At 43.5% G+C, this 15,990-nt stretch overlaps 1 protein-coding gene across 2 annotated transcripts in view; it reads right to left on the reverse strand.

Moving 5' to 3' along the window:
- LOC110679022 (protein pecanex) overlaps positions 1-15,990 on the reverse strand; it is a 34,290-nt gene that overhangs the window by 3,707 nt on the left and 14,593 nt on the right. For both annotated transcript variants that reach the window (XM_021852927.1, XM_021852928.1), the window contains exons 2-9: positions 12,627-12,796; positions 8,178-12,562; positions 7,947-8,107; positions 7,724-7,880; positions 7,409-7,651; positions 7,191-7,343; positions 673-866; positions 70-600 (exon numbers count right to left, since the gene is read on the reverse strand). In XM_021852927.1, coding sequence (XP_021708619.1) covers positions 70-600; positions 673-866; positions 7,191-7,343; positions 7,409-7,651; positions 7,724-7,880; positions 7,947-8,107; positions 8,178-12,562; positions 12,627-12,796 — 5,994 coding nt within the window. The remainder of the gene's footprint in view (positions 1-69; positions 601-672; positions 867-7,190; positions 7,344-7,408; positions 7,652-7,723; positions 7,881-7,946; positions 8,108-8,177; positions 12,563-12,626; positions 12,797-15,990) is intronic.

A 15,990-nucleotide genomic window follows, 5' to 3' on the forward strand; every position in this document is an offset into this window, starting at 1 on the left:
ATCAGATGAATTGAATATTGAAATAATTGAAATAAGATAAATTTTAAGAAAGATCAATTTGCAACTTACCGAGCTGAAGAATGGTTGACTAGACGTTCCGGCAATGGAGTTTCCATTATTGCCGGAACTAGAAGTCGCAGCTCCGTTTGTACTCGATTCGCCGCGATCTGGGAGATTGGGCCTGGAACTATTACTTTGCTGTTCGCTCTGGTCTTTTGTCGTTTCTTCGTCAGCTCCTTTGGCATTTGTATCATTTGCTGCTGAGTTCGTCACAGTGGTGGCAGCGGCCACAGTAGTTGTAGCCCCTCCAGATGTTCCAACCGGATTCTTTTTGGGAGTATTCTTCTCGTTTAGTGCAGTCTGCATCTGTTGCCGTTTCTTTTCGCAACAGAACTGTATCCACTCGCCGTAAACGTTCCAGAAACTGGCCCGGGTCACTCCCGCAGCACGGAAGTCGTAGTCGTCATCGAGATTGTGGTTGAACACGGGATCCAAATCGACAAACTGCCGATCCAAGGTGTGCTCCAGGGCTTCCTCGATCGCTTGCGATTGCAACCAGTTGACCAGTTTGGGCGAGCGAATGGCATAATAAATTATGCTCTGGAAACGATCGAAAATCAAATGTTAGGCGCATTGAATCAGATTGAATGATTACTATGGTTGATGATATACCTTGACGTAGTACGATATAAGAACCTTCCGGAACTCGAAAACTTGCAGCGTTGCGGTCGCCGAATTATCCGAAATTGAGTATCCTTCCAGGACATACTTGGAAGCCATCACTTGCCACGCCAACCAGCGCGTGGTGAACATAGCATTAGCGCTCAGCATCCGTGGAAGGTGACCAACCGTACAACAGCAACATCCTGTGAAAATAAAAGCAATTAGGATACTGGAATGTTCAATGATAGATTTGCTAAGTATATGTTTTCAGCTTTGAAACTGTTGTTGCTTTCACAAATGGTACAACAAACCAGGGCGGTTTGTTTTTCATTCTTCTTGATTGAATTTCGATAACTTTTCAACACTAAACAAGCTTCCTTGGGAAAATGATTCTCATTGTTTTCTAAGTATGGATCTATCCTACTCAGATGAAGATTTTCCCGGCGGCGGAATATCTCCTGAACCGAAGCCACCCGGGCAGATGCCGAGATCGGTCCCGCGATTCCGATGGAAGGAAGCTTCCGGTTCACAGGCGCCCTGACGACCATTTGTCGATGCTGTTTCGCAATTCACTCAGCTAGTCCCCGGCGGAAGATCTATCCTGCTCCGATCGCAAGTTGCGACATTATTTGCACCACCACTATTTGGACTTTGTACTGGATTGGCGGAACACAACCAAATCGAAAATAAAACCCGAACCGATTAAATTATAACAAATCGAACTCAACTTTATTTGCTACAGTTTTCTTGGATTCTATAACATTCCCCAGAAAACCATTCCCCCGAAACCCATTCCCCAGAATTCCATTCCCCAGAATCTCATTCCCCAGAATGTACCATTCCCCAAAATTTCACTCCCCAGAATGAACCATTCCCCAGAAAACCAATCCCCAGAATGGACCATTCCCCAGAAAATTATATACCTACTTTAAAGTTTTGAAATAATCTATTTAAAAAACTTGAAAATTAAACTCCATACAAAGTTGTTTACAAGTACATGAGAAGATTAGCATTGGTGCTGCTAATTATGAACACTTTACGCATAATTCAAATTTCATTTGCAAATGAACTATCACAGTAGTTTCACTTTTATTGGCACTTACTATTCTGCACATTAAAATGATACGCCCTTCTTTGCGTCAAGTCTAAATTACAAATGACTTGTTTAATTTTGCACAAAATAGTGATACACCCTTCTTTCAGTCTTATCCTGTTGACGATATAGACAAAATGTTCCGTAAGGATACCAAATGGAAAGAAGGCATTTGGCATGATTGATTAAATGATCAAGGACCATTTGATATAATGGTCATTTGGCCAATGACCATTTGGCATGACATGAAGAACATCCTTTTTGAAAAGAAGGAGCATAAGTATGGCTGGATGGCAAATGGCTTTATACCAAATTATTTTATGCCAAGTGACCTTTTGCTATATGGGCTCTCCATCGATATATTTTGCCTATATCATTAATGAGATAATACTGAAAGAAGGGTGCATCACTATATATGCAAAAATAAACATATAGTCTGTATATTTTATGGGAATGTATTAAAAGAAAGGTGTATTATAATAATATGCGAAATACTCATGAATAGGGGGATTAGGGGCATATTGGACACATTAGGTAAATGCTTATTTTACATAGAATGGAAATATGCTTCTTTGCTCTAAAATAAATCCACCGCTTCCTCTGCTTTGCTTATAAACTAATTTGAAGCTGAGAAAAAATATAGTAGAATTTCAGAGGACAAATGAAGCACAGCGTAAACTTTTATACCGTCAAAACGTTCATATACAATACAGATTTCGTACAGTTTATAAAGTTTTGCTGAAATATGCATATTCCCAGAGAGAAAGGGGGTGTCCATTTCGCCCCGTGTGTTCATTATGTCCCTAACCCTCCTACCTACATATTTGTTTTGTCACATCAGACCTTAGCCTGTCACATAAGTGACTCTTCTTCCTCTTTTCTGGCGTTACGTCCCTACTGGGACAGAGCCTGCTTCTCAGCTTAGTGTTCTTATGAGCACTTCCACAGTTATTAACTGAGAGCTTACTATGCCAATGACCATTTTTGCATGCGTATATCGTGTGGCAGGCAGGCTTTATTTTGCTCATCTTGATCTGATAGATGGAGCGACCTCGTACGCTCACAACAATTATGAGTCAGCATTCGATGTTGGTTGAATAATCCGTGGCTGAGAGAGTGGAGAGAAACGTTGGCTCTATCCAAACGCACATCTTCCATTTGACAGCTCTAGCTTACTGCGAGGCTCTGCAAACACATCATCATTGCTTTTGGGATGAACTGAGGTTGGTTTCTCCGTCAACGCAAGAGCATGATTTCGCTTTCCTCTTTGCCCTTTTGGGCAAAGAGCTACAAAGAGACAACGAAGAGCTGTCTGCAAATGCTCTTCCCCGAACTGAGAAATGGGAAAACATGCTCTCCCCCTAACTGAGAAAGGGAGAAAATAATCTCTTTCTCTTTTAAGCACTGAGGTTGTCAAAACAAACTCCTCACCACTGTGGGAATGAAAATAATCAACCACAAACGTGTCAACTCTTCATCCCGCAGAGCTCCTACGCTCAGTTTGTGTGTGGGTAAAATCGCTTCTCTTTTTTCTCTTTTTCTCTTTTCTCATTAAAAGGGGGAGAAAGAGGATAAGTCAAGAGCAAGGAAGAAGCCTGGTGGCAGGTACGAAGATACTCTATGCCCTGGGAAGTCGAGAAAATTTCCAACCCGAAAAGATCCTCGACCGGTGGGATTCGAACCCACGACCCTCATCTTGGTCTTGCTGAATAGCTGCGCGTTTACCGCTACGGCAATCAGCGCCCCCACATAAGTGACTCACGCAAAACAATAATTAAAAAAAAGAAAAAAAATGGATATTCATATGGCTTTCTGGGGAATGGTGCATTCTGGGGAATGGAATTCTGGGGAATGTTACATTCTGGGGAACGATTTTCTGGGGAATGATTCATTCTGGGGAACGGAATTCTGGGGAATGGTTTTCGGGGGAATGGTTTTCTGGGGAATGTTATAGAATCGTTTTCTTGAACGGTTGATACAGTAATGATGACGGTTGAACATTTTTGAACAATTTGAATTTTTAGTGATTTTTTTCTCGAACAATTTTTGCACAATCTGACAGTTGCGCAAGGGTGATTTCCTTTCAGATGCGGGTAGAGCTGTCGATAGAGAGGGTGATAGAGCAGAGTGGAATTTGATCGCGAACATCCTCTCACACCTTAAGCCACCTGTGCCTCAATCCGTGGTCGTGAGTTAAGGCACGCTTCCACCTGCGTCAAAATTGTTTTTTTTTTACTATTTCATTTATTTGAAGGCTCACACGCCGATATTCAGCATTACAGAGCCGATATTCAACTTCTATTATGAATAGAAAAATTTAAACTCTGTTTATTATTCGGTAAACCCTTTTCAACTTCCGATGAAACAGCGGTCGCAGTGTGATCAGTGTTTGGGGAACACTGATCAGAACAAGCCTTTTTTGTTTCATTCTTCTCGTTGACCCGCCTCGATCGTCGTCGCTTATTTGTAGCCCAATTGTGTTCCGTGGATGAGTTTGACGCATTGTCTTCAACCGTCCAGTCGTCGTTATTGTCGTCGTCGTTCTCTTGTTTCGCATCTGCTGGCTCATTTTCACGAACAGGAGATGGTGATTTTTGTCGGCTGTTGTTAATCGGAGGAAAGTCATCCTGATTGAACAACTCGTCCGACGATTTGGATGTTGTTGCTGTTCGCGATGATTTATTAAGAGGTGTGGGACTTGAATCTGGACACTTCTCGCCGGGATGAGACGGTTGCCCGCATCGTTGACATGATTTGGGCTGGTTAATATATGAAACCATTGTAGGCTCGTTTTCGATAGTGATGAAGGAAGGAATTTGTCGAAACAAGTTCATCCTAAGAACTCGCACTCCGTTAGATATCCCGGGAAAGTAGTGCTTCCACTTCTCGTTTCTAATGGAGATTACCTCTCCATATTTCATCCTGTGGTCAGCAACGGTAACGTGACTCATCGACGGTGGGAGGTCGTGGACCCGGACCGTCACTGCGTCACAATCGATGTAGACAGGAATCCGAAATTTAGTATTACCACAAAGCATTGTACGCTTCCAATTATGCTCGGATTGGTAGCGAGCAACAATTTCTTGCGAATTCATTTCTATTAGCACACAGTTGCGCGTGTGATGCAACTGTATGCTTTTAAGGTCCGTAAGCTGGAGCTTTATTTCATTCTCCAAAAAATCCTTCACTTTTGCCACATCAGGGTGAACGGGGAGGACACTAAAGTCTACCACTAGAGTATTTTTCCGCGTACCGGACATTTTCTACTAACTGCGAACGAAAGCAAGAGAGACAAAGAAGTACGTCCGACGCGAGCAGAGTTTGGGTTGCAACTGGTCAAAATTGTTGAAAGGTCTTCTTCATAAGTTGCTGCTTCGAAGCCCAAGAGGGCGCTCTTTATCACCGCGGCATATGGGCCCGCGATGAGGAGCCAAAGGTGGGTTAAACACCCATTTGATACCCCAGTTGGAAAGGAATCGACTAGACTCTTCGTTGTGAGTCTGTCTTACACATTGGAGCTCCTTCAATCAGTAATCAGCCCCAACAAAATTTGTTACACAATCAGACCATATCTCGTTCATATGAGATCTCCTGGAGATGAAACGCTTTCGGGGACAGATGATCGTGTTTCTCGTCAGGTCATTAGCGACCTTTAAGTGCACAGCTTTGGTTGCCATGCACACAAATACTACGATGTAACCCTTGGTAATCCTGACACCTCGAACACAACATACATGAACTTTCAGAGGGCCTGCGTTGACCACGCCGACGTGCGTTAATGCTCGAGTGCTACTGTCTTTCTCTTCATTCGCACACATAGAGCATATCCCTGAACAGTGAAACTGATTGCAATCCTAGCACCCAGTACTGCTGATTGACCTGGCAAAAGGTTAATCCACCAGGTTTGTGTTTTACTAATAAAATACATACACAAATACTGTTGCCGTTAGTAGACTGGGTACCGCATGGAGGTTGCGCAGATGAATGTCGCGCAACAGCAGCTCGGTTACCTTGGCTGGGAGGATGATTGGGTGTTTGACGTCGTACGAGTAGGATGAATTTTGCAACCGACTAGCCACGCGCATCGACCCTTGGCTGTCGAGAAAAGGGTAAAGGGCAGCCAATTTGTGTTTAGATGGAAGTTCCTTACCCTTGTACAGTAGTTCAATTTCCTGCTGGTATGATGCATACTGTGCCGCTCTAGCTAGTTGAGTCTTGGCGTCATAGATCTCATTCGGTGAAAGTCCTGGCTCGAGATTCGCGTTCTCCATCTTGAGTGCTAATACAAAACGAATTACATACGCAAGCGTGCGCACGATTAGCAGGTTGATCTCGATGTCGTAATTCTTTCGGATGGTTGGAGATATAGAGTGCAGTACCTTCAACCGTCGTGAATCCAGTAGATCTTCATTTTTGATTTCTTCGATTGGTACTTGCTTCCAGCTTTCAGCTTCCGATTTCAGTTGATCAGGTCCATGCCACCAGAGAGGATGCGTTACTAATCCGCTTGGTGTGAGACCACGAGAAGCGCAATCTGCCGGGTTGTTCTCACTTCGTACATGGTTCCAACGGTCACGTGGCTAAACTGCTGAAGTACGATTCGCTACGTACGTCTTCCATTTCCGGGGATGAGCAGATAACCACTGCAACACAATGCTGCTGTCTGTATATGCCCAGGGTCAGTGTTGTGAAAAACTCAATTTCTCATAACTCACGCTTGAAATTTTTTATGCGTGAGTTGTCAATAACGCAACTCAGCAGTCAAAAAATCATGGATTAGTTGGCTCACCTTTTTGACTCATAGTCTCGTATTTCCACAGTTTACTCACACGCGGCAATAATTTCATGTTAGTCTAGTAAAATTATAGTAATCCTTTCTAACGTAAACAACAACATTCGGGTTTCACGAGTTTTGACGGGTTTTGCGATTGAATCATTTTTTGCGGTGTGAGTTAATTGAGTGATTTTGAGTCAAAATCTCAAGCGTGAGATTTGCGAAGCAGATCTCTAATAAGTTGGTTCTCACGGGAGACCGTATTGATTGAGATTTGAGTGTGAGTCTATCAACACTGACGAGGTCTAGTTTTTTCAACGTAAACATTTTTTTTACCAAATGAAAATAATGTCAGACGTCTTCATTTAAAAGTTTTCAATATTGCTAGAATCTATCCGTGCGAAAAATGTTGGTTTTTTACACGAAAAATAAATTTTTACACAAGTGAGCGGAAATAGAGGCATGGGCGGATACTAGTGCACTGATGGTACGTCATTGAGAAAAGTCTGCAAGATTCTTTAGAGGAATCTCTGTAGTAACTTTCGCGTTTTTGGCAAATAGTGTATATGGAATTCGATCATATTTCGTGTAACATGAATCAAAAATGTAGATCAAAGTGATACATTATAAATTTCAATGTCCCACATCGACTCGACTCACCTATATTCTCCTCCACTTCCTCTGAAATGGCTTCCACTTCCCGCTGCTGACAGTAGGTCCCCCGAAACTCGAGACCTCGCATCTGGAAGGTACACAGTCCGTTTCCCAGCTCGATAATGTGGACTAAACAGTTAAGATAATCCGATGCCAATACTAAAATTAGACGAAAAACGAGTTATTATGCAACAGAAAGCACAAAACTCATCGCCCACGCTTACCGAAACAATCGCCTTGACTAACGTTACCCCATCGCCCCATTAGCAGATCGCCACAGAGCGAGTGCTGCAGCGATCGCGTGAGGTGTTCATAGAAAATGCTATTCAGGTTATTGTCGTCCGCTCCCAGATCCCGTTCCAGCTGCGAACTTAGCCTAGTGTTGGAATGATCAATCCGGCGAGTGTTGTAGTCCCGTTCCCAAAACTTGATGGGCCGCACGTACGACGTTAGGAATATGGCACTTCCTGTGGATGATGTGAGACAAAATGTGTAAAAGAGAAACATTTTTTGACGCGTTTCTATCAAGGAACACTCACCTAGAAAAGGATTGAGAGGAGTCGACAGCAGTGCACTTATGGCAGTTTGTAGGAATAGCATAGCCGAGTGTGGTACACTGAACGGTTGCGCAAATGCATGGAATGCAGAGCCCCAGGTAATTTGCCAGGGTGCGATGTAGGTCACTACAAATTGCAGCTGCAAAATTTGTTAGAAGAAAATGGTTAATACTTGATCGTACACATTAGAGTTGTGTTGTTTTACCTTGAGTAGGAATTCGCTAATCTTGCGGTACAGTATGGATACGAAGAAGTAATCGATGAGAAACGTTTCACTGGACAGCTTGTAGTCTATCCGGAAAAATAGTACGGTAAAAATCAGAATGATGTACTGGCTGCCGATATCGGAGTATGCGTTTCGAACACCTGCGAAAAGAGGATAAGAATATGATCCTGATAATGGACAATACTTGCCAGTAGCCGGAATAAAACTTACATTTCAATCCGCTAACGACGACCAACGCTGTTCCCAAGGTGAGGCCAAACTTGTCTGCAATCGCACCGGAATCGGCCGTGAGGGCGCTCAGAAAGATCAACGGGTACAGTATGTTCCGTTCGAAAAAGCACAAAGCCACGTACATGGTTTCGAACCACATAATTTTCGAAAGGTTCTGCACCTCAAACTGGCCGAATTCCTTTGCCTTCAGAATCGGTTTCGCTATGCACAGCCACGGTAGGTGTTTCCTCAGCTGAGGTACGATGTAGTGGATCGTGAAGCCGAGAATGCAAGCACCGGTATGGAGTACGTAATTGATGTCGGGCTGAAGAACAGTGAACACCGTACTGCAGTGTAGACTAAAAATGATTATCGACAGTGCCACGCAAACAACTGCGTCGTTCTTCAGCCTAGCGGTAACCGTGCCCTGAAGCTTTTTGGGCAGGGGATCGTCAAGTTCCTTCGTCGATTCCCGATTGGCTTCCTCATCTAGATCTTTGTGAATTTCATCGCTCGATCTTAGGTGGTCATTGTCCATTTTGTTGTCTTCCGAATCAGTAGACATTTTGGAATCCTCTTTGCTGCTGTCATCGTAATCAGGATGAACTATCAAGCTGGATTTGATTATGGCCCAGATGTAGGTGAAATCGCTGGAACACCGCGACAGGTGGTACGAAACAGTGATGAGAAATGCACAAAACATGGAAAACAGTACATGTTGTGTTCCCGTTTCGGAGAGTCCACCGAATGCAGGTCCAAATAATAGGGTGCAGGCCAGGATGGAACGTATTACCGAGAGAAACGATGATAGCAGACTACAAGCGGCATTACTGCCGAATATGTGCATATCGATTTGTTCCAGGAAATACATCGCAAAGGTGTTGATTTGCGGAAACAATCCCAAGCTGAACAGGAACGGGAACAGTAATATCACAACGGAGAGAATGCTTTGTATGCACTGCAGGGATTCAATGATAGATATGTGAAACCCAAAGAGAGTCACCCTGTCCATCACGGATTCCGGATTCATTTGGTATTCTCGAAGCATGTGGTGGGCGCCCAAAAGAAGCGAAGAACACAGGCAGAAATAGATAGGTCTCGAATAGGTTACAGTCTTGTTGAAGCCATGGATTGGCGATGCGGCGTCCGGTTGAACACTTTTCAGTAGCGAATACTGACTTCCGGCAATTACAAAGCAGAATATGAACGCGTACAGATCTTCGTAGAACTTCAGGTACAATACCGTCGAACCGAGGAGCGAAACCAGTGTGCAAAGTATTATAGCCAGCGCAACTTGAAAACAATTGGTGTCACGATCGAACAGTGCCAAAAGTTGCAGTCGGTTCATCGAAATACTCAGTTCTTTGAAGCATAAAAAATTGATTGGAAATTTGTAGTACCGCTTAGGCCGTATCTGGGCTTCCCCAAATATTGATCTTGGCACAACATCGATCGCACTTTGAGCACTGGACAGACTGTATTCGGTTGGAGCCATGGCTTTGTCGATTCCGGACGAGTTGATCGACGTATTGTTATTGTCCCCGGACGAACCCACCCCTCCGGCGCGGTTCATTGCCATACGCTCTTTCAGAACGTTTTCCATCGTGGCTCGTTCAATTAGTTGAACCCATCGTTCCGGTTCATCTACGAATAAACTTAAAGGCACCTCAGTTGGATCATGAAAAGTGGTACTGGAACCACCCACGCTCCGGCTAGACGACGTTGGATTATCGATTGAGTCTAGACAAAAGTTACAATTGTTGTTATCGTCATCCCGAAACGAGCCTGCGACGTTGTTAGTTCCACTTGGACCAGCGCCACTGTTCGGTTCCATGGACACAACGGGGTGTTTACTACGAGCCATCCTCAAGCGACACTGTATCTGTCTGTAGCTCCTATCCGATCCGTCAAACCTCCGCCGAAACGACGTAAAGCTAGAAGTTTGCTGTTCCGATAGGGAATTGTTGCCTGGAAGATAGATGGGTGGAATGGGTACTTCCGAACGATAGTTGAGAAACGTTATCAACGGCGCTGCCGTTGCGTTTTCCGGAATCCGCTCGGCCGACAAACGTTGCGATAGCGTTCGATTGTAAATCTTGCTGCTGGTACTGGGATAGTTCTCCTCAGCACTCAATCTTCTACTGGTGATCCTACTGGAGGATGTCTTCGGAATCGCTCCCAAGTTACGAGTGACAGCAACCGTGCCTTCCGACGATATCGATACACTTTTCTCTCTATCCAGCTCTTTTTTGCTACCTTCCTTTTTTTGCTGCTCGTTTTCATGGATCAAGCACCTTTCATCAGGCGCAGGAACATGACAATACTCGAACCACCTCTCTTGACTTTTGATTTGACTTCCACTCGCCGCCACAGCCTCGCTAGTATTACCAGAACTCGATCTTGGAATATCACCTTTTTCTAGCTTCTCAGCTTTCTCCTTCGTTATCAGCAAGTCTTTGGAACTGGCACTCGCCTGTTCCCAATCACTAGACGACGGTCCACCATTTTCCTCTAACGTTTGTTTCGTCGGTGAATCTTCTATTGTCAAGGTTGAGGATTTCTTTAACTTCTCCCCAGCGTCGACGACGCCAGCTAATGAAGAAGGAATTATACACGACGGATTCTTAGCCTCCACAATCACTAACGGTGCACGGTTCCGTGGCTCCAACAAAGGAGATCTCGAGCCGGCATTGTTTTCCGTGTCGGAATCCGTTGAGTGCAACAGGGCCGGTTGATCAGGGTCCGAATCTGTGTCCTGATCTGCTTCTGTAGACGCTTGTGCCACGGCAGCCCCTCCAGTTGCAGCGGACGATGCTTGTGAGAGGGACGCCGGATTCGATTGCTGGAAGTGTTGCCTGTCGACGTTGCCAGGGAACTGATGATGGTGATGATGTCGATGTATGTGCGTGTGGATCGCATGGACATTTTCATACTCACTTACTCCACCACGAAGTCGATCAATGGCCGCATCGTCGTCCTCTTCATCCTCTTCGTCTTCCTCATCGTCGTCATCTTCCTCCTCGTCCTCGTCGTCATCGTCATCCTCTCCTTGCGCATTATCCGAATCACTGGGTTCGAATTTTTCAATTTTATCCGACTGGTTTTTCACCGGCGTACTTTCGTCGGCTTGTTCAGCAATTGGATAAACCGGTTCGTTGTTTGTAGCATTCCCGTTCAAAGAAACACCCAATCCTACTAGGCCGGAAGAACTGTCCCCGTTGGACTTGGGAAACAAATTAAGGTGAGGATTTCTCGAAAGGCATTTGCTCGGAGGTGGAAGAACCGTATGCTGAGGGTTCCGAAGTGTTTGCCCTCCGATTACCTCGACACTGTTCGGATGCGTCGGCGCCAGGTTTGATATAGAGGAAGGACTGCAGGTTTCCAAGGCAGCACTTTTAATCCGTCGAACCGATGTTAGTGATCTCGGTAGTGGTCGGGCTCCAGCCACTACATTAGCATTGGCATTAGAATGGCGACGGTTCTTCCCAGAAGAACTTACCACCATCGTCGGAAGCTGCAAAGCCGACATTGTACTGTTGGAGTCCCTTCGGATAGGCGTTGACTGCTGCAACAGATAAATTTTGCTCGTTGTTTCTCCAGGAATATTTTCTACACCTAACTGAACGGCTGATTTCGTATAGCTATGATCCATGTACAGGTCCGGATCGAGATTCTGTAACGCTAACATATGATGGTGATGGTGATGATGATGGAACAGCGAGGTGTTCGACTTATTGTTCTGATCCTCCGAACTCAAGTGCCTCTGGAGGTGCGCCCCTCCACTAGCCACTTCGTCCGCAAACACAATTCCCATGCCAATCTTCTCCGAATCCAATGAGATCTGTCGCTGCAGCTGACTGTTCATAAAACGCTGTTTCCGTTTCGATTTATACTGATGCCTTCGCAACGTGGCACTCTTCTTTCCTCCATCTTTCGTTGGGTCAACTCCGGTTGCTCCTTCCTCACCGTCCAACACATCCTTTCCGCCTCCTTGAGTATCCGTTCCCAGGTCTAACGATTTGCCTTGATTCGGAGTACTAAGCGAACGTTTATGAGTTCCCCCGGCGCTACAAGCTTCCGTCGAATGTGTGTGAACCGAAGACGAATGCGCTACCGACTTCGCACCAATCCCGGCTCCTTCGCTACTCCCTCCTTCTGCGCCATTGCTATCGCTAGATTCGGAACTATTTTTACGGTGGACGTCCACCTTCAAATCGATTGTGCTCGTGACCTGTTCCTGATAGTCGATTGAGATGGCGCTGTTGGCACAACTGATCTCATCACTGTGCCGCTCAACCGACGTCCTAGACGACATGTCCACGGGAGGTGTTTCCACGACCTCGACCGCACCCATCTCCTGCATCTCTATACCAGATTCGTCCTCCCTAAAAAAAAAACAAACATCCAGTTAAGCGTTAAAATCATTGATCAGCATTCGATATAACATACCCGGAAGCCTCGCGAGGGGCTTTTACCGGCTTCTTAAGGTTTGTGTCGGACAAAGTCCGAGCTTTGTCGTACATCCGATGCAGCGCCACATTGATGAACTTGAACACACTTATGATGATGGCAATCAGTACGCAATAAAGACTCCATACTAGTACGGTTGCGGGGAAGTACTGCAAATGAGAAAGAGATACAATTTTAGTCTGGCAATTGAAATCTATTTAACGCTTAGTTAGTCCGCAGTGATTAAACACTAATTGCTGAGTGTGCGACTGTATAATGCTATTAGTTACAACAAAACACCGCTAGCGCATGATGGCTCACTTTAGTTAGCCTGCCTGAAAGAACTTGAAAATATTGAAAACCGGAGCTACAGGTCCAAAGTCACGATACAGATATATGGCTGTGATGGCTATAAGCGTGGTCATGTAAAGAACAAATAGACAATGATATATCGTGCCAGCACCGAGGAGGCAGCTCCCCTAGCACGATGTAGGCAGCGCAAACATGGTTATGTGGCCTATCGAAGATTCTTCACCAACAAAGAAAGGCAAGTGTAGAGCAAACATTAAGCATTAAGACTAATTAAGACAAAGCTTTGAGCTCCAGTTACTCTTAAAAGTAACACTGATCAAATTTATCGATATTTCTTAAAAATGTCCTTCAAAATGAAGTAATGGCACCCAAAGTGCTTGACTAAATTTTGTTTTCTGATTTTAGAAAGTTTTAAAAATGCTTAAAAAATGGTAAGACTGTTTTTTAAATGTTGCTTGGGACCACATCCTTGAAATATGCCAGTAAGTGGCCAATGTCAACTTTTATTGAATTTGTTTTGCAAAACCATGAAGTTTGATGACCCGCATGAAAAGTTTAGGAATAATTCTAGAAGTGACCACTTCCTTGGAGATGCCGCCTCCTCTACCGGGGATTTCTGGGTATTCTGGATCGTGTGCCCTCTAGACGGATTTAGATCAGCCATAAAATTGAAAAAGCGAGCATTTTGACCGTTCAACAATTGGCGAATTATCCTACTTTAGATATTTTTCTGAGATCAATTGAGAAAATTCTTCTAGAATCCTCCTAGGATTTCTCTAGAAAATCCCTATATGGATTCTTGCAGAGAAGTCTCCAAGGCTTTCTCAAGGAATTTTCCTAGGGGTTACACTAGAACAACCTTGAAAAGATTATTCGCAGATAATTCTTCAGAAACTCCTTCATGGATCCCTCCATGAATACATGCAAGGATATCCTCAGGTGGTCCTCTCGGGATTCCTCCAGAAACTACTTTAGGGATTTCTCCAGGATTTCTACCAGAAATTCCTCTAGGGATTCCATAAATTCCTTCAGCAATTGTACAAAAAAATACTTTATGAATTCTTTCCGATATTTATCAAGAGTTTCCTCCAGGAATTCTTTCATAGATACCTCCACAAAAATCTCATGATCTATACGAAAAAAAAAAATTACGGAAGAATTCATCACGATATTCCCACATGACTTCCTCCAGGAATTCCATCAGAAAGCACCCTAAGAACTGTTCCAGATATTGCATTAGGAAAATCTCTGCAAATCTTCATGGATTCCTACAACATTCCTATTACAGGGATTTCTCCACTAAAATCTCACTCCGAGATGAGCCAGCCTCGAGCTGCAAATCTCGTTAATAAAGATAATAATAATAATAACTAAAATCTCCACAGTATTTTATCTGTGGATTCCTCCAGCAAAATATGTACAGTGATTCTTCCAGGGATTTCTCTAAGGGATGCTCTAGGATTTTTTCTAGGGATTTCTCCTGAGATGCCTTTAGGCATTTCTACAGCAATTTATCAAGGTAATTCTTTAGAAGTTTATCAATTTATCCAAGCAACCCTTCATTGATTCCTTCAGCAAATTACTTCAGAGATTTTCTTCAGACTCATCCAGGGATTCCTCCTGAAAGTTCTCCAAGGATTGCTCCAGAAAAATATGTACGTGGGTTCCTTTAAAAATTGTTCCAGGAATTCCTCGGATATCTTTCAGGCAAGAATTTCTCCAGGAATTCTTGCAGGGATTTAACCAGAGATTACTCTGGAGATTCCAAAAGGGATTTCTTCATGTTTTTTTAATGTTCCTTCAAAAATTGCTCCTGAAATCCCTTCAGGGATTCCTCCAGGAGTTTAGCCAAGCATTTCTCCAAAATATACTTCAAAATAAGAGTTTCTGGAGGAACTTCTGGAAAGAACCTTTGAGGAATTCGTTCAGGAATTCTTAGGGTAATTTCTAATGAAATTCCTGGAAGAAAACACGGACAATTTTTTGGAAGGAATTCTAGGTAGGAATTTTTGGATGCCCAAACGAAACTCAATTTCTCATAACTCACGCTTGAGATTTTTCATGCGTGAGTTGTCAATCACGCAACTCAGCAGTCAAAAAATCATAGATGAGTTGGTTCACCTTTTTGACTCATTGTCTCGTATTTCCAAAGTTTAATCACACACGGCAATAATTTCTTGTTAGTCTGGTAAAATTAAAGTAATCCTTTCTAACGTACACAACAACATTCGGGTTATACAAGTTTTTAACGAGTTTTGCAACTGAATCATTTTTACGGTTTGAGTTGATTGAGTGATTTTGCATCAAAATCCAAGCGTGAGATTTGCAAAGCAGATCTCTAATGAGTTTGCTCTCACGGGAGTGCGTATTGATTGAGATTTGAGTGTGAGTCTATCAACACTGCCTGGAAGATTACTTAGAAAAATCCTTGAAGTTATTCATTTAGCGATTTCTCTGTATGTTTTCTTGGGAGAATACGTGTAGGACACTCTTAAGGAGTCCCTTGACGAATTCGTGAAGTAATTTATTGCAGAATTCTTGGACTCTTCGCAAGAATTATTGTAGAAATCTCAGTAGAAATTCCTGGATAAATTGCTGCAGGATCCTCTGAAGAAAACACTGGAAATGATACGGGAGAAATTTTCGAAGGAATCTCTGGTGGATTCCTCCAGCAAAATCGCTACAGTGATTCTCCCAGCGATTCCTCAAAGGAATGCTTCATGAATTTCTCCTGAGATGCCTCCAGGCATTTTTACAGCAATTTACCCAGAAGTCGCTTCAACAATTTACCTAAGTAATCCTTTATTGATTCCTTCAGTAATTTACCCAGATAATGCTTCAGGGTTTCCTACAGAAATTTATGCTGAGACTCCTCTAGGAAAATCTCTTCAAGAATACATTCAAAAATTTCTCCAGCCATTTCTCGTGCAATTTTGTTGAGCAAGAGGTTCTTCCAGAGATTACAATTTTCTTCATATTTTTTTAAGGCTTTTCCAGGGACTGTTCTAGAAATCCATCCAAGAATATATCCAGAGATTTCTCCAAAGCTTTC

Source organism: Aedes aegypti, chromosome 3, assembly GCF_002204515.2.
Source record: "Aedes aegypti strain LVP_AGWG chromosome 3, AaegL5.0 Primary Assembly, whole genome shotgun sequence".
NCBI lineage: Eukaryota > Metazoa > Arthropoda > Insecta > Diptera > Culicidae > Aedes > Aedes aegypti.